This window comes from Felis catus, chromosome B1 (assembly GCF_018350175.1).
Source record: "Felis catus isolate Fca126 chromosome B1, F.catus_Fca126_mat1.0, whole genome shotgun sequence".
NCBI lineage: Eukaryota > Metazoa > Chordata > Mammalia > Carnivora > Felidae > Felis > Felis catus.
The window spans coordinates 81,801,900-81,825,838 of record NC_058371.1 but is presented as its reverse complement, the minus strand read 5'-3'; the positions used below and the strand labels follow the sequence as shown (position 1 = coordinate 81,825,838).

At 37.2% G+C, this 23,939-nt stretch overlaps 1 protein-coding gene across 1 annotated transcript in view; it reads right to left on the bottom strand.

The window, feature by feature from the left end:
* Nucleotides 1-1,333: 1,333 nt before the first annotated feature.
* OTUD4 (OTU deubiquitinase 4) overlaps nucleotides 1,334-23,939 on the bottom strand; it is a 45,452-nt gene continuing 22,846 nt past the window's right edge. The window contains exons 9-21 of the mRNA XM_023252780.2: nucleotides 23,632-23,749; nucleotides 23,478-23,542; nucleotides 20,714-20,808; nucleotides 19,358-19,458; nucleotides 19,057-19,243; nucleotides 14,570-14,732; nucleotides 12,572-12,695; nucleotides 12,218-12,273; nucleotides 11,621-11,698; nucleotides 9,742-9,880; nucleotides 8,707-8,967; nucleotides 7,699-7,739; nucleotides 1,334-6,292 (exon numbers count right to left, since the gene is read on the bottom strand). Of these exons, the coding sequence (XP_023108548.1) occupies nucleotides 5,084-6,292; nucleotides 7,699-7,739; nucleotides 8,707-8,967; nucleotides 9,742-9,880; nucleotides 11,621-11,698; nucleotides 12,218-12,273; nucleotides 12,572-12,695; nucleotides 14,570-14,732; nucleotides 19,057-19,243; nucleotides 19,358-19,458; nucleotides 20,714-20,808; nucleotides 23,478-23,542; nucleotides 23,632-23,749 (2,637 nt within the window). The 3' untranslated portion in view covers nucleotides 1,334-5,083. The remainder of the gene's footprint in view (nucleotides 6,293-7,698; nucleotides 7,740-8,706; nucleotides 8,968-9,741; nucleotides 9,881-11,620; nucleotides 11,699-12,217; nucleotides 12,274-12,571; nucleotides 12,696-14,569; nucleotides 14,733-19,056; nucleotides 19,244-19,357; nucleotides 19,459-20,713; nucleotides 20,809-23,477; nucleotides 23,543-23,631; nucleotides 23,750-23,939) is intronic.

Genomic DNA, 23,939 nt, shown 5'->3' with positions numbered 1-23,939 from the left:
TCTCTCCCTCCATTCCAAGGTTCTGTGATACTTCACTCACCTGCCTGGGCAATCCCAAGGTCAGGCCTACACGCCTAACCAACTTATCCTTCCCAGCTTGCTGCCCCTGTTCCCAGCTCACCTTTCCACCAAACACCTGTTACTGAAAGAAGCTTTTGTTTCAGGCTCTCCTTCCTGGGAAAGCCATTCTTTAGACAAAGTCCATATAGTGAGTAGGTTAAACAAATACTAAGAAATTTGGGGTTTCAGAGTGTTTATGTACACCCGCTGGGTCTTAATTTTTTTTTCATGTTTTTATTTACTTTTGAGAGAGAGAGGGAGAGAGAGAATCCCAAGCAGGCTCCACACTTTCAGCGCAGAGCCTGATGCAAGGCTTGAACCCATGAACCGGTGAGACCATGACCTGAGCTGAAATCAAGTTGGATGCAAAACCAACTGAGCCATCCAGGTACCCTGTTTTCAAATAAAACTTTCAAATAGTTTTATCTTTCTTCATTAGACAAATATTACAGGCACACCTCAGTAATACTGTGGGTCCAAGTGAGTGAAAGGTTTTTTTTTTTTTTGGTTTCCCAGTACCTGTAACTGTTTACACCATAGTCTATTAAAGTATGCAATAGCATTATGTCTAAAAACCATGTACATAACTTTAAAACATTTTATTGCTAAAAGTTGCTAACCATCATCTGAGCTTACACCAAATCATAATCACTGATCACAGACCACTATGACAAATAAAATGAAAAAGTTTGAAATATTGAGAGTTATCAAAACGTGACAGAGTGATCAAGTGTTAGAAAAACAGCACCAATAGACTTGCTCAATGCAAGGTTGCCACAAACCTCTTACCTATAAAAAACACAGTATCTGCGAAGCACAATAAAATGAAGTGCAGTAAAACAAGGTATGCCTGTATTGAATACTAACTTTAAAATAACCCATTTAATCTGTAAAGTATCTTAGTCTACACATCTCATTTCATTTAATGAATGCTGGAAAAAATGACAGAGCACTAGTTCTAAAACCACTCACAGCTAGGTACAAACGCAAATTCTACCACTTATTAGCTGCATGATTTTAGTCAAATTAAATTAGTTGGCCTATTTTTTAAAATTTCAGTTTTACTATATATATTAAGTAGGGAAAACAACAGTACCTACCCCACAGATTATAAATCCCACGTGGTTTTTGGTTTCACATACTAGAATTATCTTCTGACTGGATAAAAAGCATGGAAACCATCTCTTATTTTTAGATGTTTACTAAAATTCCTCTTAAGATTTATACGCTATATTACTTGGTTTACCCTGGAACCAAAGAATCACAAGCACAATCAAGAGACAAAATTTAATATATGCACACAGTTTTATATATAATGCAGCATCACACCATGTAGGGCATTTACTCTTATTTTATACATTCAGATATGTTTGAAACACTTCTTAAGGCTACAAAACAGAACATAGAAAAATAAACAGGAATATATCCAACACTTACAAAAAGTGATATGATAAAGAATATAAAGTACTATTTTCCTTTCAACACTTCAAAAGATATGTATATATACTTTTTTTTTTACAAGTAACATCACAAATGATCACATCTTCACATGCTTTTAAGTATTATTTGTACTCAGTGTAAGGCTATTATCATTTTTCATACATAAATTTTCTTCTAGCTCTGTAACAATGCAATTTTTAATCCATTCAAGTAAACTCAACCCCAAAGTTGCTGTTTCCCAGCATTAAGACATGCACCCACCCCTCTTCTAAGATTTTCTAAAACTTGTATTTCAGGGGGGAAAAAAAAATTCCCATTTAGTGGGAAATCCCAATTAGCGGGAGAGTAAATGGCTGACACTAGTAGCAAAACCTTAGTTCTTTGAAAATGACATATTGGAACTGAGCCATTACTAAGATTTTAAACAAAAACATAATAGTATTTAGACATTAAATAGGAAGCAAAATACAGTAAACAGAAATCGTGTAGCCAAATATGCATTCTCTTCAGCTACACTAAAATGGACCTTGCTTAGTACCCATAAGTGAAAGACTAAGATTACCTCATCTAAAACCAAAGGTAAAATAAATGAGGCATAAATAAATATTGCTAGTTTCTAGGATGGCTGAATGTTTTCTAAACCAGAAATGGTCAGAAAGGAACTTTATTGCACCAAGTCAATCATTAGCAAGTTTGCAGTTCACAGGCATTTTAATTCAACCTTGAGTCACAAAGGAAACACACTGCAAGAATATACATAGTTTGCATCAAATAAGCTGTTGTCAGCATCGTGGTTTGGGAAGACCTACTCCTGCCAGGTCAAGGCAGGTTCTGAGCTTAGGTCAGCCATGAAAATGAACATATGGGTTACCAGGAAACAAGACAAGGACTGCACAGATGCTGGCATCCTGCTGCCACCGACTGCGTGGAACAAGAGCCGAAGATGTATCTGAGAGGAAACGACTGGAAGAGAAATATACACGACGCTAAAAGGAAAGGGACAGGAATCAAGTTCAGCAAAAGCAACTAAAATGAACAGGTGAGCTTTGGTCATTCTAAACATCTGTTCTTCAAAATGTGTAGAATCGTAATATGGTGAAGTTCCATAATTTCTAACTCAAAATACAAATGATTCTCACTTCTAAGCTTTTGTTTTTCTCTTATACAGGAACGTTGTATCTCATAGCAACATACCTTATGACTCAGTTAAAATGGAGGACAAAAGCTTGCTTGGCCCTAATTTGAGCGCAGTATAAGGCAAAATCCCCTGCACTAATACATTTAAAACAAAACTAAAGGGAAAATAAAAACTGACCTTCATGCAAAGACTAGTAATTTTAAAACTATCAAAAGTCAGAATCCTTTTAGTCCAGAGGTCACTGAGTAAAGTACAATCTGCTACTAAAGTTCTCGTTCAGCACTGTTTCCGTCATGTCCTGGAGTTAAGATATGGGAAACAGGAAGCAAATCAGTGTTTCCTGCAAGAACTATATATTCTGTTAACTGAGGTAAGACACAGGGACAGTAAAAACATGAATGATATTCTTTCCTATCCAATTTTGAGACGTGTCCAGAAGAAATCGATCAAATCTCAGTCAGAAGATCAAAGACACTGGGAAGAGCAATTTCTTTTGGACTCCTGAGATCAAACATCTTTGAACATTAAAATCTAGTCATTATAATCTAAATGTGTTTTCATAACAATTATCAGGTAAGCTAATATGACATATAAAAAATAATGAGCTGAAAGTGGAGGACCCTATAATCTGATTCCATAACTGTTTCTGTTAACTAAGATAAAAATGGCTTCAGCAGTACTTTCCCCAATTGTTCGGGCTTAGAAGATGACAACAGAAATTCCTTTCAACAAGTTCTCTCAAATTTTTTTTCTTTTCCACAAGACCATCCATCTTTACAAATTTCTACCTAGCACCATCATAATAAAATGTTATCTTCCAAAGTGCTCTCTAAAATCCTATGTCACAAAACATCTAAATACTAATCACTACTCAAATCAGCAGTTACACAGACATTAGGTAATTAAAACAACACAGAGGTAAATAACCATTATTACAGTACAGTGGAGATTCAACTGAGCCTAGCTGGCATCCAAACATTCCTGTGGGTAATCGAAGAACCCAGAGAACTCATCTGCTTCAGTTTGTCAAATTCAAGTGAATTGTATTTGCTTTTAAAAGTAATTTGCCGTTTAAAAAAAAAAATCTATTTTTGGCTAGGTATATTACACATGGCATGCAAAGGGAAATTACTACATCATTTGCATAGCACTCAAACTTCCTGACCAAAAGAAAACATAAACACAGATGCATGAATACTGTGTTGATTCAGAGTTAAATCTCCAACTGAGAAGAGAGTGCAACATGCAAAGGGAATTTCCATAAATACTGCAAAGACCAAAAAGAAGCAGGATCAGAAGAGAGATGTTACAGAAGGGGTAATAAGCTATACAATGCAAAGCAACCATTTTCTAGCAGCATCCTCTAGAAAAGAACTAGAAATCACAATCATCCTTTTTTTGTACAATAGTCCCAGGCATGTGACAAGTAGAACATGCAAATGTAAAGTGATACACATAACCAATGGTGCAAAGAGAAAAACAAAACACAGTAACTCCATAGAAACCTGTCAAGCTAAAAATTTTTTAACATTTCTTCTCACAAAATATTTAAATCTGTCAGTGCATTAGTGTTAAAGTGGCATTAAAAAACTTCTGCAGTTTTAACAGATGCAGATTATTTTCAAAATGCATAGCATCTACATTTCTTTCAAGTAGGCACCATGATATTTACACCAGTGCTAGGAATTCTTGGTGGAAACAGCCATTTCATTAGATTTCCTATTATTTCTTAAACATCTGTCTTGTATGCGATCTCAAGTTCAACAAATACTCACCAAAATTCAAAAATATACCCTATGAATATTAAAAGAACTATATACAACATTTCTAAGACACAGGTTAATAGGCTGCCTTATGTGTAATATTAAAGAGAAGACATTATTCAAGTTTGACAGATATTGAGATGAAAGGCCTTTGGGTTGGAAGCATTTCAAAAGACAACAGTGTTTTAGGCTAAGAATCATTTGAGCCCAGTTTATGACTAAGGCATTGCATAATAAAATATACATTTCTATTTGGTGCAATGTTATGTTTTGGAATCTATAGTGTGTCAAATGGTATATTTTTCTTGTCACTTTAGTAAACACTATAAAGCACACATTTCCAACATCTGAAATTAAACTTATGTAAGGAAAAAAACCAAACACTAAATCTAAGTTTTATATTAAGCTGTTTATAAAAAATACTTTAACAAACTTATTTTCTACTTTTTATGGGGCAGCTACCTGATAAACAGATTTTGAACAAAGAAAAATGGCAATGCCAGGAATTCACCTGCCCCTTGAACGCATATCCAAAATCTCTTGTCCAGGATGGGAGTGAGGGTGAAGGGGGAGGGGAGGAGATAGTTCCAATGTGGGTTTTTATTTAATGATTTTGTTAAAGCCTTCAGAAACATTCCACCTAAGAAGAGGTTTCTGCTCTAAAATACCACAGCAGCGACCGTCAAGTGTTTTGTCCCCGATGGCCATCTCCCATCCCAGACCTCCTCCTATCCCCCCGGTAAGGCCGTCCTCGGACATTTCGATGGTACTGATAACCTTCATCTCGGCTTCTGCTTGGCTGCCCCTTCCAGGACTCCTCACCTCGCGCATGTTGATAACCTCCTCTACCAGAAGAGCCCCAATCACTTTTGTACTTCCTGCCTCCATAAGTCTGATTATAAAACTGCTTGGATCTACCACTTCTCAGAATATTAGATACTTCGTTTTCATCTTCTGAACTCTCTTCTTTTGGTCTTTGCACTCTGCTAGCCACAGAGTTGGCCCCACTGACCACATCAGCAGCAATCTTAGGATCTTTCACTTTTTCTGACTTCTCCTTCAGACTTGGAATGGTCCTCTTAGGCTCAAGCTCAACAGGCACAGTTTCTCTCTCTCGGTTTAGAATCTGAGTGGGAAGATGAGCCTTTTCCTCTGCTACAGGAGGGATGGTAGCCGATGCCAGATCTGCCTTAGGTGTCTGGGATGACTGCTCCGCTCGGCCCTCACACTTACTCATACTAGCTTCAGGGAGAGAATGTGTGCCTTCGCCTCTAGCCTCCCGAAACTCATCCACTGCTGAAACTGAACCACATTCTTTAGACAGATCCAGATTTTCCAGGGGGAGATCCAATTCTTTCTCATCAGAGGGCAGAACAATATTCTGCCGCATTACTGGATTTTCTATAAATCCCTGAAAAGGGTATCCATACCAAACATGAGGAAAGAAAGGAGGTGCAATAGGAACTGGGCCTAAGAATGGACTAGGTCCAAAGGACGGTTGTGGGAACATATTCTTGCCACTTAGTGACTCTTCATATTCAGCATGAAGAAGCTGCCCAGAGTTTTCAGATTCAAGATCAGGCTGGTAAGACAACTGTCCGTGACCTTCAGACACCTGAGATGGAGGGATGACCAGAGGTGAAGAAAATGTTGGTGGTCCAATCTCTGCCTGTGGCATCTGACCATTAACACTGGCCTCAGTCTGCATAGGAAAGTGTGCATCGGTACAGGTACAATCACTTTCATTCTGAGCAGAAGGAGCTTCCTGGAACCAAGGATTTGGAGGATACACAGGGACAGAGACCTTTGGGTACATCCTGCAGGCTGCCAGGTAGGCCTGGTGCAGAGGGTACAGGTAAGAATGTGGGGCCCACATAGGACAACTATACGCCTAAAAGAGACAAAAACAGTAACATAAACAAAAAGGGGAAAAGAAGTTTAGAGTGAGTGCATCAAATGTCTCGTGCCTACCAAGACCATATAATCACTGTGATATGGAACATGAAAAGGAATTACAAAATTCAATCACTGCTCTAAGATTCCATTCTTTATTCCTATCTAGAAATGAACCCAAACTCCTGGTACTGAGGTGACAGGAGACAATGTAATGAACTCACCCAGATTATCAGAATCATTAATTCCATCCTTTGGATATAACTACATCCCAGATCTGTAACTAGATCCCAGAAACAACCACCATTAAGCACTTGAGCTTCCATCTTGGAATAGCTCAATCGCTGGTTGTTTAGCTTGACCTGCATTTGTATTCTGGCTCCACCACTAACTCACTGTGTGACTCCATGCCAACTAGTTAATAGGTCTGGACCTTTCTGTTCTACCAGAAAAATATTGGTATAGAAGTAGATGATTCCCAGTGTTAAGACTCCAGAGGTCTAGGAGCCAGACCCAAGGGCATTCCAACCGCAAGGATTAAGTCAGAGAAGGTAATACTGAAAGTAATCTGAATCCTTCCTTCCCCTGCAAAGGGCCAGCTAACCACCAAACATGAAGAAAAATGTACCAGCTAATTGGCAAATTAACCAATTAGCTAAAGCCAACATTAACTAGGTAAATATAAAACAAGGCAGTGAATACGGTAGATGATAAAATTAATTAAGTCTCCTTGTATGAACTCACCAGTAGATTACAGTACAGCAATTCATTTCATATTTTAATAGTCTAAAACCCATAGAAATTAATCCAAGACAGGAGCTAACACATCAAGACACAGAGTTCTCCAGCCTCTCTTTCTGAGGCAAGTTATTTCTAGGTTGACTACTTCCCAAAGGATACCTCTGCTATGCTCGTGAACACACCACCTCCCATAGGAGAAGTTTTACAAGGTTTTTCCTTCTTCCTTTCAACAAATGAGGTAGATGGAAGAGTATTATCCACATAACACAAATGAAAAAAGCTAAGATACACTAAATGACTTGCCCAGAGACAGGCAGCTAAAAAGTGATGAAGCAGAATTTCAAACCCAGATCTTCCACTGAATTCCCCAATGAGGGCATTTTCACTAGGCTGCCCCAGGGATGAGGACTATTTCCTGAATATATTCACAGGGTTAAACCATTTCCAGTTAAAAAAAAAAACAAAAACAAGCAAGTTCTAGAGCCTCAACCACTACCAAAAACACACAATACAGTGCTGAAAATCCTAGTTCTTAAAATAATGTGATCTAGTAAACCTTAGGTTGTTATTTACTGACAGGGTAGGAGTTAAGATTATTTAAATACTGATAATTTAAAACAGCATTAACTTAAAACCAACTTTTAAATGATAAAATGTAAATACCTTTACACCAAGATTAAAGAAGAATCGAAGAATGTTCTTATCTAAAAATAAATAACAATAATTACTAAAATCATACATTCAAAAAGGGTTTTTTTTTCCCATTATCCTCAAACAATATAGCTCTGAAGACAATTTTGCCTACTCGTTTCCTCTAACCCGTAATATGAAACATAGGTAAAAACTGTAATAACCCAAATCAAGTTCTGTTACTGTAAGGTAATTCCAGGTTCAATATGCTTTGTCTGTGCTAACATCTAAGTCCTAAAATGGCTTAAATTGAGATTTTTATCTGATTAAAATTAATTTTGTGTGAAGGAAATTCAGGTGTTCAGTGTATTTGTTTCTCAACTTCTCCGTGGGGTTTTAAAACTTACGAAATAAAAATGTTGGGGGATAAGAATAAAATCAACATAAACCTAACTCATTATTAACATTAGAAAGTATTTATTCGACATTAACCAGTTATCCATAGACTCAAACATCAAACCACTAATAAAATTGTCCACAAAATCCAGGTAAAGAGCATAAAATCACTGCATTACTCTTTCAATTTTTCTACAGATAGAAAATTCTGCAAACTAAAATTCCTTTTAAAAAAGGCAAACTTAAAAGAAATTCTTAAAAAATACATAGTTATATTCATTCCTCTCATTTTTTTCATGGAAAAATAGGAGTGGTCTCAAAACCCAGTCCAGTGATGAGAAAACTCAGTAATGCTTAGTTACCTAGTTGGTGACATTATTAAAATTTAACTCAAAATGGTTTTAGGCTGTTTTTGAAAAAAATGACATACGGGAGGGATAGTTACTAAATATACAAAAACCATATTCCAATCAAACACAAGCTGAAACAAAGTGAATGCCTCATAGCCAAATCCTTCTCTCCCTACAGTCAGCCCTTCGGGTTCCTCCTAAGTAACATAACCTCTGACCCCTATTCACATTTCCTGCTGAACCCATATCAGTATTTGATAAATAAAATCATTCTGAACTAGGAAAAGGATCTCACCTTTAGGAAGGTCCTCCCCGGTGTGACACAGTGAATAAGGTGGTGCAATGGCTCGATCTCCCTTTTCATTATAAGGAAACCCAGGGTAGAGTGGGTCCTGGTAAAGGCTCAACGTCTGAGGCAAAGGCATCAAGGGCTGGTTAACTGCCTGTATTGACACAGGAACTGGAGAGGGTGTTAAATGAGCTTGGGACACAGCAGAATCAGGTCCAGTAGTCAGAGTCTGTGTCACTGACAAAACAGGAATTTGAGCAGGGACACCTACAAAAGAGAAAAAGGAAGCACAAGCTATAAAAAGGTGAAAATATTTCTCCCTAAAATACAAGTCTACATTAAGCTAAAAGGTAAAGAATGCTGTACAACTAACATAACTGATAAAAAGAGGTGTGTAAGCAATCTTTTATTATTAATTATTAACCTTTTACTTTTTATTAAGCACCTTTTATACCAACTAAGGACCCTCCGAGACACACAGGAGGAAATGAGGCCAGGAAACAAGCCTTGAGTCAATGTCCTCTAATAGTAGCTCTTACAAACATGAGCAAGACACACAGCCTGGCAAAAGGTTCAATGTCTGGGGCAGGGGGAGTATCAAGTGCTGGTCAATGGGAAATGCAAACTGTGATTGTCAGTGCTGAGCAATCGAAGCAACTAGTGGGGACAACCAGCTCAAACATTTTGCTCCTGAGATCCTGAGGGTACATGTCGAATACCAAATTAAACTGGTCTTCCCATGCTAGAAGCAAGGCAAAACAGAGGATCACAAAAAGCTCTGTGAGGCTCCACACGCCTAACCCTGCTCTGAGGTCAAGCTATCAAGAATTTGAAGTCTCTGGGGTGCCTGGTTGGCTCAGTCAGCAGAGTGTGCAACTCTTGATCTTGGGGTCACTGAGTTCAAGCCCCATGTTGGAAAAAGATTACTTGAGAAAATATTTTTAATAATAATTTTAAAAGTTTAAAAATAAAGAACTTAAAGTCTCTGACTTGGAAAGCTTTCGTTGGCTGGTTCAAGGAACTTTTTAATTCTTATCTAACCTGTTGGTCCGAAAGTTGTAGGTTCACTTGGCCAGGCTGGCACAGTGGCTGGTAAAGAAGGCACCGCAGGAGTTAGATGTACCTCTGGAGAAACTAGAAGGGGAGCTGGATTTGACAAAGACACATGTTCTGCTGGCTTCTTCAAGAGAGGGGGTGGAAAAAGACAAAAGTTCATTTTGCTTAACACTAATTTTAACACCAAATGTACCCTGAGCTGCCTTTTACATAACTACAGCTTCTGTATAGATTTTTCTGATCTCAGAAATGAAAAACACAGTAGTTAAAATTTCCACACAAATTTAATCCTAACCAAGGATTGCCTACCAAAGGTCACAGAAGACACTGGCAGAGACATAAACAAACTCTAAAGCATCTTAAATAATGCTTTTCAGGAAAGAAAGAAAAATCACTGAAATCATTTTGAAATTCACGAATTATTTAGTACTGCTCTTCACACACAGTTATACCATAAACTGTATGCTTTCTAACGAACATGAAGAATGTTAACTGAGAGGCAAGGAAGGACTAAGAACTTTATTCCTATATTAGACTGAGACCCTCCCTTCTATAAAGTGTTAAAGATTCAGACAACTCTTTAGGAAGTTTTAAAATACTGCAGTAATTTGTAATTTCCCTTCAAAAATCTAATTTTCAAGCCAACCCAACCCACCATAAAAATAACACAAGACACCAAATATTAAGTTTATTCAAAATCAATTCACAAGTAAGGCTTCTATGTCCAAAATATGGTGATTATAAAAATAACATTCCAGGTGGCACCTGGGAGGCTCACTTAAACACCCGACTCCTGATTTCAGCTCAGGTCATGATCTCACAGTTAGTGGGTTCAAGTCCTGTGCCACACTCTGTGCAGACACCTCAGAGCCTGGGGCCTACTTCAGATTCTGTGTCTCCCTCTCTCTCTCTGACCCCTGCCCCTATGCTCTATCTCTAAAAAAATAAATGTTAAAAAAAAATTTTTTTAATAAATAACATTCTACAGAGGAATGTCTGGCTGGCTCAATCAGTAGAGTATGTAGCTCTTCAGGTTGTGAGTTCAAGCTCCACACTGTGTGCAAGGATTACTTCAAAATAAAATCTTTAAAGGGGCACATAGATGGCTCAGTCCCGTAAGTGCCTGACTGATTTCAGCCCAGGTCATGATCTCACTGTCATGAGATCTGAACCCCACCTCAGACTCTGCACGGACAGCAAGCAGCCTGCTTGGGATTCTCGGTTTCTCTCTCAAAGAAAAAAAAAAAAAAAAGTCCACAGAAACAGAACATTCTAGACTAAGCAACAAAAGAATTACAGATGAATCATAACTGTACCCAAATTATGACGCCAGAGTAAATCCTCCCAATTTGTTTATTATTTAAGAGAGAGAGAGAAAGAGAGAGGGAGAGAGGGAGAATGGGGGAGAGGGGCAAGAGAAAGAGAGAATGCTAAGCAGGCTCCAAACTAACAGAGGGACCCTGATGCTGGGCTTGATCCCACTAACCATGAGATCATGACCTGAGCTAAATAAATTCAAGAGTCATATCCTCAAACAACTAAGCCATCCAGGCACCCCTGGGTTTCTTTCCTCTTTGTATGATCATTTAAAAACAGGGGCACCTGGGTGGCTCAGTCGGTTAAGTGTCCAACTCTTGATTTTGGCTCAGATCAGGATCCCAGGGTTGTGGGATCGAGCCCCATGGTCATGGGATTGAGTCCCACATTGGACTCTGCGCTGACAGCATACAGCCTGCTTGGGGTTCTCTCTCTCCCTCTCTCTGCCCCTCCCCCACTTGCTCTTTCTCTCTCAAATAAACATTAAAAAAAGAAGAAAAACCCCACAGAATGAAGCATTCAATGTCAAATTCAACAATGTACTTACTTGCTCTGCAGGTGGGCATTCTAATTTCTTTGACTTTGATGGTGATGAAACTCTTGTACATTTCTCATCACTAACATTCTTTAGAAGCAAAACAAAAGCGAAACTTTATGTCAAAAACCCAAATTCTATGATAATCATGGTTGTCTCTACAGTTCACCCTACCTGCACCTGACTGAACCCTCTCACGACTAAGTATTTTTTCAATTATACCTGGTCTTAAACAGGTAGATAACTTGGCCTGCACATCTTGATCCTATCAAACTATTAGACAGTTTTTACTGGGAACGTGATTTCAAAAATCTCTAAAAATCTCAATCTATATACAGTAATGGAAAGTAAAGCTACTCTCCACCAATTCAGATAGGTGATCATCATGTAGCCTTGAAGAAATGGTTATAATTTGTGAGTGAATTCTCCTCAAGCACTATCATCTTTTCCCAATTTTTTTCCTCTGCTTTTCTACTTCTGTAACACGTAGTTATGAAATGATGAAATCACCTCCAGCTTCTCCTTTTACTTCTTCCTGCTATACTACCCACAATGTTTAAGAAGGAAAAGAGAGAAAGAAAAGATGCAATTAGTATTTAAAACATTTACCTCCAACGTGCCTGGCTCAGGTTTTTTATCCAAGTGCGAATGTCCATGGACAGAGTCTATAACAGACCAAGACAAAAAAGAAAACAGTATCAACCACTAGACAGGTCTGGTCTGAGGACAGAATAAAATATGAAGACAGAGCCCAAAGGACTATCTGAACTGTGTTTAGTCAGTGAAAAATGCAGTTTTCAGAATAACATTTAACATGCTTTAGCTTGAGTCAATGTGTCTCTGCAATAGTGAGATACATGACATTATACTGTTTAATGATTTAAAAAGGGTTCTTTCCCAATGTATGACTTTAAGCCAGGCACAGAGCTCTAGCATCTGCTTTCAAATGATGAAATAACATACCTTTATCTTTCCGTTCTTCGGTATCCATTCTCCGCCTGCTTCCTTTTCTATCACTTACATGTGACGATTTTCTCTGGACACATGGGTTGCTACTCTGAGAAGCTGACTGACTGACTGATGAGCTCTTAAAATGAACACAAACCCAACACTTTGTTTTAAAGATTTACTCACAAATATATGAACAAAAGTCTTGTAATTAATCTTAACTTCATACAGCTGATCAGAAATCTCAATATTCATAGCCCTACGTCTTTATACTTCCAAAACTACAAAAAAATAGGACACGGGTTCATGTTTAATTAATACAGCAACAGCCTTATTAATAAACCAAAAATATCAGGCAATCAGACCATCGGCCTAAATTAGGAGTGAAACCCCCCTTCAGGAAGTCACCCTTACCAAACCTTCACCTTGCAACCTACACTTACATTCTTTGCACCAAGAACAGCACTCCTCATACCAACCTTCAAAAGCAGCTATTGTAGGGCCACAGTCCTTTGTGAGGGAAAGGAAAAATACCCAAGTGCAAATTAGCAGATACAGTACACTAGGATTCTTACCACTGAAAATGCTGACCATCAGCAAATTACTTAAGCTCTGCATGCAAGCCAACCTTCTAACTGGTGAAACAAAGGGACTGGAGTAAGTCAGGTTTCCAAGCTAACCTATCACTGAAGTCCTTTCCTCCTCTAGCTCTTTGTGAATAAATGTTGCACACAGCTGAGAATAGGATCTCAGCCCTCTGTGGCAGGAGTTTTCTAGAAGACAAACCTGAGTCACTATCAAATCCAAGACAGGTCAACAGGTCTTAAAATGGTGAGTATGACAACCCATTTTAATAACCAAAAAATTTCAATTTATTCCATCGCATTTACAGTAGTTGTATTTTTATCATTCACTAACAACAACAGCAACAAAAAAAAAAAAAGAAAAGAAAAAGCTAGGAGTACAAGCTTAAATGATTTGTACTTTTTTTATTATCTAAATGTTATGTTATGGGAAAATAACATCTATCACACTGGAGACAAATATACTTAGATATAGACCATGCCTAATGCACACACAGATTTGGGCACATCTTCCAATAACTAAGCTCCAACCCCTGTGCCAGACTGAACTGCTATTCCAGATTAGTGGTTTTCAACTGAGTATCTGATACTTCTAAAGGATTCCACAGAGGTCAGAGGACAGACAATGGAGTGTATGATGCTTTAATATTTTATACTGGTATACCTCCTGTAACGTTCTATTTCATTTGTTTAATCCATTGTTAAGAAAAAAGTGCCCAACCACCATTCTGAATCACACAGCACTTGGTACTACTTACCAATATTTAAAAGACCACAGGCACAGGGCTACCACTACTTCCAAACTGAATTGGTTACCTTTCGCTCTATGCTGCCAATGAACCCTCCTCACAGAGCATTTTACTTCACTCTCTAGGAGAACTATTTTTCCTTCTGACTCCCCCAAAAGAATGAAGAAACCCAAGGGTAAGAGAACATTTCTTTCATCAGAGGGGTATTCATCATAGCCCAGCATCTGACAAACAGAGCAAGGGCAAAGCCACAGGGTTACATATAGCAGCACCTCCCAACAGCCAATACTCTGACAACTCTTCTTGGATATATTAGGTCCTGGTGTATTTAGTAAAGGACACTGAAAAGTTTCCTGATTTTATAGATGTATCTTTTTTACTGAATGTGAACATCTATTGCATAACTAACAGAATAAATATATTCTGTTTTGGTTCAGGAGAAAATACTAAACTAGAAGTGAGCTAACCAATTTACTTGCATCAACTCTGCCAACAACTAGTAATATCTTCAGACCTCATCTTCTTCATGAATAATGTAAAAAGGAAGGGCAACTAAATGATCTTTAAGGTACCTTTCAGTTTAAAAATAACTAGTCTACCATTAGAAACTATGGTTTCATATAAAAACTGTATTAAGGACAGACTTCTAAACAACTTTTAAAATCTCTTTTTATACATACGGAAAGGGCTGGGAAAGCCTGTTCATCTCTGTTCTGAATCTCGTAAAGTAAACGAGATTCTTCTATAGCTTGCTTCTCTCTGCGCTCTTCTGGGGAGAGGCCAAAATAGTTAGATTCTCGACTCGTGTGATCAAAATCCTCAGCTCTCTCACGATCAGGTTTTCTGTCAAATAAAACATTGTCATGAAAAAAAAAAAAAAGACAAAATGTTTGAGTACCTAAAATAAAATAACCTTTTTTGCAATACAGTATTTGACTAACTTAGCTACACTACGATATTACAGAACTTTTGATGGCCTAATAAATGTTCAGTAAATGGAAATTCCTGTAGCTCACGCTACATGACAGTCAAGAAGACTAACAACAGGGGAAAAAAAAGAAAAATATAACTCACTTCTAAATGATACAGAAATTATTGAGTTTTTTTTTTTCTCTTTTCATCAGGGCAGAAATTTAAACACTTATATATACTCTTTATGCCATATTCCAATACTTTCATAGAATTTACTTTTAAAAGAAAGAGAAAGTTATTAGTTTAAAACTCAAGAGCACTCTCATTTTCTGTACTAAGGGAAACATTCAAAGCAGACACCAGGACCATCTCCCGCTTTTTGGATGATACTGAAGAGAAATAGAAAGCTGAAAAGAATAAAAATTAAAATACACCCAACTAGATACTAACTGCAATAAGACTACCATCACCTCATTTGGAAGTCTGGTCCAAGAAGGATGACAAAAAATACACAAGTAGTTTAATAGCCTATAACATAACTCTAATGTGTTTATATGGCTTATAACTATTATAAGCAGTATGAATACTATTTCTACCATGTCAAATAGTTCCACAATAGTGGAAAATGAAAATCCAAAACCTACAGGAAAAACACACTGTCACAATACAAAAACATATAACTTCCTTTAAAGAGTGAGGACACAATGATACCATCTCATTTTTTTTATGTCCAAAATTACGAATAGCCTTTTCATGTCTTCGGATAGTCCCACTTAAAATCACACCCTAATTCCAATAGGGCAGATGTCAATCCCAATTGGGAGGCAGAGGAGCAAATGTGGACCTTCATAATCTTAAACCAGTCTTTCTCATATCCCAGAGAGGATTCAGCACATGCTACACATCTCTGGAAAGCTAACACTACCCTTATTACACTGTGTCCCATCACCCAAAACTGTCCATCTCACCCTCACCCACCACACAGCAAAAATCAAATCCTTCCTATTTGCATTTTGCTAAAGAAGAGATATCCGGCAATGACATTATTCCTTTTCAGCACTTGCACTTGCACAATGAAAGCATCCATGTCAATCCTAGGTTTCTATTTTATTTTATTATCTCCAAAGGGAGAGACCAATATCAGTAAGAAATGAAAAAGTGAGGTCTCACATCCAACATTACAATTATAACTTCTTTTATTCTATAAAAGAATTCAAAACGAATGTGTTAAATATAAGAAAGTCAAGATAAACCAATGGGCTTAAATCAATTGGACTATTAGTTATAAAATTCCATACTTTAGATTTTTTAATTATACAGAATTATCATTATTATTATTATCGAGTATTCAATCATCAGCAGTCTCTACATTTGTGTTAGTATACTAGTAAAATTCACCCTCACAACCACAGTGGAGAAGGTATACTAACTGCAAATACAACAGGCTCCTGTCATCAAATGTTAAAAATTCTTTGAAGCTTTATATCTATAAATCACCCACTGCCTTCTCCTATGAAGTGTTATAATATACAGCTAACACATTAAAAAAAAAAAAAAAAAGATCCTAGTAAGACAAAGACATTTCACAATTGGTTATTCTACCAATTCCTAAGAGATTGGATACAACACGAGAAACACACCGGACATAAATTCAATCTGTAGTAAATAAAATCATACAGTTAGTTATTTAGTAGTGTATGTGTATTTTCTTTAATATTTAAAACACTAAAGAGTATCTGTGTTCAAGGGGAAAAAAATGATCCTTCTCAAGTCTACTAAAAAAGTGAGAATTTTATTAAAGGAAAATCTCAATTCTGCCTATGACATTCCTATATTTACTTCATATTTTTAGGTTTCCAAAGTTAATATTCAAAATAAGTTAGTCCTCTTAAACACTTCGCCTGCTTTGAATAAGAAGCTATTGGATGTTAATGGAGTCTAATGTCCAAACAACAAACTTCAGCCACAACTACTTGATTAATGGCTCCAATTCTGTCTGTGGGGAGCAATAACCCACAAGGAGCCCTGAATGTCCTGACACATTATTGCTGGGTTTGCCAAGAATTCAAGGCCCTGACTACTCCTTGCCGAGGGCAATTCTCAGGACTGTGTGTGTGTATGACTAACCTTAAGGGATGAAGTAACATCTTCAAGGTTTTTTTTAAATGAGTTTTTTATTCTTTGTTAACGCTTATTTATTTTGAGAGCACACGTATGCAGGCACGGCCGGGGCAGAAAGAGAGAGAATCCCAAGCAGGCTTCGCACTGACAGCTGGATGCAAGGCTCGATCTCATGACCATGAGGATCATGACCTGAGCACACCTGAGCCAAAATCAAAAGTCAGACACCTAACCGACTGAGCCACCCACGCACCCCTCTTCTGAATGATTTTTAATCATTTGTTCTCATTAGAACTTTTGGAAAGTTGATTATGAATATATACCTACTTTTTACAAATACATAAAGTATCCCTGCAGGGATACACAAGAATCTAACACAGGATGGCCTCTGCAGAAGGAAACTAGATCACTGGGAAAATAGGAATAGGAAGAATTATCAAATAAATAAACTTTTGAATGTTTTGGACTTTGAACAATATAATTTCCTACCCCTAATAGTTTGTTAAACTAAAAAGAAAAATGTTAGAGACTTGAAGTAGTGGTGTTTTTTTATGATTAAACTGTGCTTTTGTAATTCAAATCCTAAACCTTGGTACCTGTGCATATGACTTTACTTAAAAATAGAGTCATTGAAGAAGTAATCAAGTTAAGATGAGGTCACACTAGGGTAGGGTGGGCCCTAAATGCAAAATGACTGGTATCCTTATTAGAAGAGAGACAAACACAGAGGGAGAACTGCATGTGATGATAAAGGCAGAGGAGTGATGCATCCATAAACCAGGGAACACCAAGGACTGTAGGCAACACCAGAGAGGAACATGAAAGAGATTCCGCCCCCCCCTCCCCCCCCCGCCGCCACCCAGCCTTCAGAAAGAACATACACCTACTGACAACTTGATTTCAGACTTCTAGCCTCCAAGACTGAAAATAAACTTCTGCTGTTGGGACACCTGGGTGGCTCAGTCAGTTGGGCATCTGACTATGGCTCAGCTGATGATCTCACAGTTCGTGAGTTCAAGCCCCACATGGGGCTCTGTGTGCACAGCAAGGAGCCTGCTTGGGATTCTGTCTCCCTCTCTGCCTCTTCCCCAGTCCCTCCCTCTCTCAAAAATAAACATTTAAAAAAAAAATTATGATCCTTAAAGCCACCCAGTTTGTGGTACCTTACTATAATAGCCCCAGAAAACTAAGAGTGTATTTGTAATGTCAGCCTAGGAACCTACAACTGTCTAGAAGATGTTACATAAGCTGTCTTTAATGACAAAAAGTTCAGTATATTCCCAAGAAAGGGGAATGCCCAAAAGCTAAAAATAAAGGAACTTCAAACCAGAGCTAGATACATAAGCTGATGCTCTAACTGTTCAGGCAACTGGGGATAGGAGGTTTGGAATGGGTAAGGCATTGGTCACAGCAACCTAGGAGGGCTCCAGCATCCACAAGACACACGGCCACGTTTGCATGAAAAGGACAGCCTCAACTTAAGACACATCCTCTCAAAGTTCCTCCAAAGGGCTATAAACTACTCCACAAAAAGGCAGATTAGGGAAAAAATAAAATCCACTGCACAGGAAAATTATGATCCTGAAGTTCATCTGTCTCCGGATATTCAGTCAGATTGCTAATATTCATGATTACATTTACTTACAAAACTTGTAGCCCCATTCAATATGAGACACATTACCACAAACAACCCAACCTTATCAGAACTAAACCAACCATTTTGGTTAAGTTCCTATATAAAGATTATATAAAGGGAACATCCCCACCCAAGGAATAGAAATACAATTTGAAATTCAACATTTAACATATTACAAGCTACCAGAAAACAACTAAGTGCAAGAGTAAGATTTGGCTACAATAAGGTCTCCCAAGTCATTTGAAAAAAGTTATTCAAAAATAAAGATGCCTTACCTTCAAATTACTTAGACTTATCTGAAGAGAATTAGGTAATTCTAATAAATTAGAATAAAAATCTAAAAGAACTAAAATCTTCACATGGTATTTTATCAACAATACTTTTAACATACTATAGACAAGTAAATGAACAAAAAGTTGCAAATGTTTAAACTCACGTAATTTAGCACATAAAAGAAATGCCTCTCAATTTATATTTCTCTTGCATTCAGGAGGTTACCTTATGATCTGTGAGGGTGTCCTATTAAGATTTTTGTGCTCATTGGAGGGTTTCTGAGACTGTGACCCTGAAGAATGACTAGAGAATGCATGTGGTCTTATTCCTGAAGGATGCTGGAGTCGAGGAGGTAGTGCTGATGGAGCTTTTATTGGCTTGCTTTGATTCTTTGGCCCTCTGTAATCCATGTCTGTGACAAGAAGCCAAAAATATCTCTCATCATTTTCCTATAATAATAATTTAAAAAAAGCCCAAGTACCATCATCCCTCCTCCAAAGAAAGATTAATTGGACATAATCCTAACCAGAGTGGAAATTCTGTCCAGAAGTAGGTTTTCTCATCTTCTTCCCTGACACGGTGTTCCAGCTTTCTGAAGGAGGTGGTTTGAGGTTCTTCGGGGAGTGTCTTCAAAAGAAAGAAAAAGACTTATTATTTTCTTTTAATGTTTATTTACTTTGAGAGCAAGAGAGAGAGAGAGTTGCACACACATAGAGGACGGGAAAGAGAGAATCCCAAGCAGGCTCTGCGCTTCAGCACAAACCCAACACAGGGCTTAATCTCATGAATCATGAGATCATGACCTGAGCCAAAATCAAGGAGTCGAATGCTTAACCAACTGAGCCACCCGGGAGCTCCAGAAAGACTTATAATAACAAAATATTCCTAGAAAGAAGATCAATTTTTAAGTATTCTGCATAAACATTTTCAATTTATGGAAGATTTTAGTTTTATAGTTTCTTAGATTAAAAATTAATGTACAAAGCATTTAGCAATCCTAAATTCTAGTCAACTAAGACGACATAAATCAAAAGCATATTTTCCAACCTAAAAAACTAAAGACTAAAAAGCTTTAATCACAATCTAAGCAAAAGATCAGATTAAAAAGGAATGATTGTTTATTCTGTTAGATGTGATGATAGTGCTATAGTTAAGGTAGGGAGGAAGGAGTCCTTACTATGTGAGAGAAACACATAAGCATGTTAAGTGTCTATAAGAAATGGTGTGGTGACGGGGATTTGCTTTAAAATATTCCATCCCATTCTCACTTTTAAAAAGGGGGCGGTTAGGGAGAACAGATTAGAAAAGATTACCAAATGCTGTCAGTTGCCGAAACAGGGTGATGCTTACACTGGGGTTCACTGTACTGTCTTTACATTTGTGTATTTGAAATTTTCCATAGTAAAGTTTAGGTGTGATTTATTACCCTTTTTTCTAATAAAGACAGCAGCAACTGAAACGAAAGGTGCTGTAAAGTGAGACTGTGGCAGCAAGTCAGCCACAGTATTTCACTATTCCATATGACATTTACTGAAAACTAACTACATGCAATGCAGTGTTAAATGAAAATTAGAAATGAACATTGGCCCGTCCTCCAATGCTCCCCACTTTACAGTTACAATTTATAGCCAATTTCCCAAACTGCCTTTGTGACAAATGGCACATTTGAAACTGTAAGCAAAACAAGTTTTTAAAATGTTAACACACAAAACACAAAATTTAAACTCAAACTGCTGTTTCATAAGATCTAAACAAATCCATTTCCTACTAAGAGGCAGTATTTTTGACTGTATTTATAAACACACAGGGCCATTTAGAATTCCTCATGACTTAAGCTAAATGGAAGAGACCGTAAATGTCTTAGTTGAAGACTAGTACATACTTCTTTCCAAGTTCTTCGACCAAAACTGGCCCATTCTCAGAGTGAACCCCTTGAAAGTCTGCATTAGAAAATTTTCCATTGTGATCCAACCTAACCTGTTGAACAATTCCAGAAAGAAGAAATCAGTCACCTGCTTCCTTTGCGTTAATGATCACCTTTTAAATTTTTATCATTTTCAATTAGAGAGATGACGACTATACACTGTTAAAAACAAAACCAAGTTCAAAAGGGTACACCATAAATAATATTTCTCTGACCTCCCAGGCCTCTGTAGCTCTAGCTAAAATAAAGACTTTCCTTTGTGTACACTTCCAAAATTTTATGAACTGTTTTTGCAAGTAATTCAGGGAGAAACAAGAGCACAATCAAGGCAGCATGTCCTGGTTCTGAACAAAGGACTATAGCACTGCACACACCAGGATTCTAGGCCCATCTTTTTTGTACTTACCAGCAATATGACCTTTGGCAAGATACTTATGCTTCAGTGTCCTCCCATGCAAAATGGAGCTAATAATAGTACCTACATCACTCATGGAGATGGAATGAGGCACACAGGATATACAGAATGGACACTAACTGCAACTCTGCACACAGCAACCACTCTATGAATGAGAGCAACTATTATTTTAATTACTACTGTCTTCTTACTTTTCCAATATTGACAATGTATAACTGAGACCTTTTTGCCCTCTAAAAATAGATCCATCCCATGTTATCTAATATACAACTGTATTACCCAATAGCAATCTGTGACCAGAGAAAGCCTTTCAGTTTCCTCCTATAGTCAAACGACACTCAATGAACAGGGCTGATCACTGCACTAAAGCCCAATGTACAGACAGCAGCTTCAACTTAACCTACTTTTTTTTTTTTTTTTAACTAGATCAAAATCCTAAAGCTGAGGTTTCATTATTCATTAAGCACAAAAGGACCCTTTGCCTTCCTCTCTTCAAGAGTCTAACAATAAAACATATCTTTCTGAACTTAATTTGTACCAAAAACTTAAACTACATCTTATATGCTTGAGTATAAATGCACCTTTGAGTCATAGCAAAACAATGTTTCCAAACAGATTTCAATTAAATTTTACCTGAAACAGTCTAGTAGATATAGAAACAAAATACTCTTAAAAAAAAAAAGCAAGTATCTGCTTAGCATCTACTTTACAAACAGCATGTATTTTACTAAAACCAACTGCAACCTCAAAGGAAATATGCATGATTTAAAACAATGAGTAACAGTTTTAGTGATGCAGCATAAGATAAGCATTCTTCTCTGTTGAGGAGGAGTGAGAAGGGAAGGAGGAGCCCTAAACCCTAGATTTACTCTTTTGGTTTTTTCCAAATCACTGTAACAAAAAATTCCACAATTCTGTTCTGTGATTATACCACATTTCTGACAACTCCGTAAGGAAGAACCTAAATGAATCGTATCTTCTTCTTCCACTTTCAAATACCTCAGAATCAGAACACTTTTACAACTTCTTAAGATAGATGGTCTTTGATGCTGGTAATCCTGGTCAACTGGCTTTTTACAAACTACTTTACCACACAGGAAATGAGTGTTACCTCTACAAGGAAAAATGTTTGTCAATGGCTATTTTAAAGTAGTTTGTAAAAGGCAACACTTTTCAATGAAAACCATATTTTTACGAACATTATCTTCAAATAGTATTTGGTTATTTCTATCACCAAATAGTATATAGGTTATTTCTGTCTTGGAATTAGTATTTTTTCATAAACAAAAACAGTAAAGGAACCTTGGAAATTACCCAGAGTTTCTCCAGCCTTGGCATTACTGACACTAGACTGGACAAGCGTTTGTTGGGGGCTTGGGGGGATGCCCTGTGCACTGTAGGATGTTTGGCAGTATCCCTGGCCTCTACCCAGTAGATGTCAGTAGCACCTCCCCAGTTGCGGGACTACAAAAGTTGTCTTCGAACATTATCAAATGCACAGTGAGAATTGTAAAATCACTCTAAGTTAAGAACTGATATAATCCAAACTTCCCCTTTTCCAATCCGCTACTTAAATCCAGAGCAATAGTTTATTCAAAGTAAATGGCATGTTTTCACTCGTATGTGGATCTTGAGAAACTTAACAGAAGACCGTGGGGGAAAAGAAGGGTGGGGGGGGGGGGGAGTTACAGAGGAAGGGAAGCAAACCATAAGAGACTCTTAAATACACAGAACTGAGGGTTAATGGGGGGGGTGGGGGAGAGGGGAAAGTGGGTGATGGGCACTGAGGAGGGCACTTGCTGGGATGAGCACTGGGTATTGTATGGAAGTCAATTTGACAATAAATTATATTAAAAAAAAAAGTCAATGCCAAAACTTCCTTACTATTCACTCTTTTCTCAGTCTAACATAAAACCATTATGTATCTATCAAAATCTTCCCAGATGACTTCCATAAAACTGACCTGTAATGTCAAGTTCAAATCAATTTTGGTAATTTGCCAACTGTAATGAAACTATCTAAAAATCTAAAGTGCTATTGCTGCTTCTTTCAAACAAGTAATATCAAAGACTGACATTGTTCTTAAAGATCATGTGATGGGACACCATCGACATACACACAATTTTTATAACGTATTCTAATGGATCAAAAAGCTAAATATTTACAACTATTAAAATGTGTATGTGATAAAATATCTTCTAAAATCTCCAATTAACAACACATCAAACTTGAGCTGTTTTCTTAGATCCTATTAGAATAAAATAAGATTTCAAGTAAAATCTTTTCTTCCTCTACATAATCACTTACTTGGCATTTATCTCCAACTTCATACTGTAAGCCAGCAGCAATGGAATAATCACGTTTTTGTTGAGCTGTAAACAATATCAGAATATCAAGTTGACTTATTTTCAAATGCCACAAAGCAAATTTATGGAAAATACTCAGATTTTTTTTAACTCACCTTGCTTAGACTTCAGCCAAATTTCATATTCCACATTTCTATAGACTGCTGGATTAAGTGACTTAAGAACCTTTCTTGACAAAGGAAGGCTAGGAGAGTTCCCATTGTTTTTCGGGTGCTAAACAAAGTGAGGAAGTCCAATCAACACAGAAATGCTTTTAAAACACTTTTGAGATACGTACAAGAGTAAAATCAAATAAAGAAAAAAACTTACAAAATTAGGAAGCCTTATTACACTTTGTCAACTTCAATTTAAATTTAAAAAGATTTTTAATTAAAAAATAAAAAATAAACTAGGAAGCCACCAA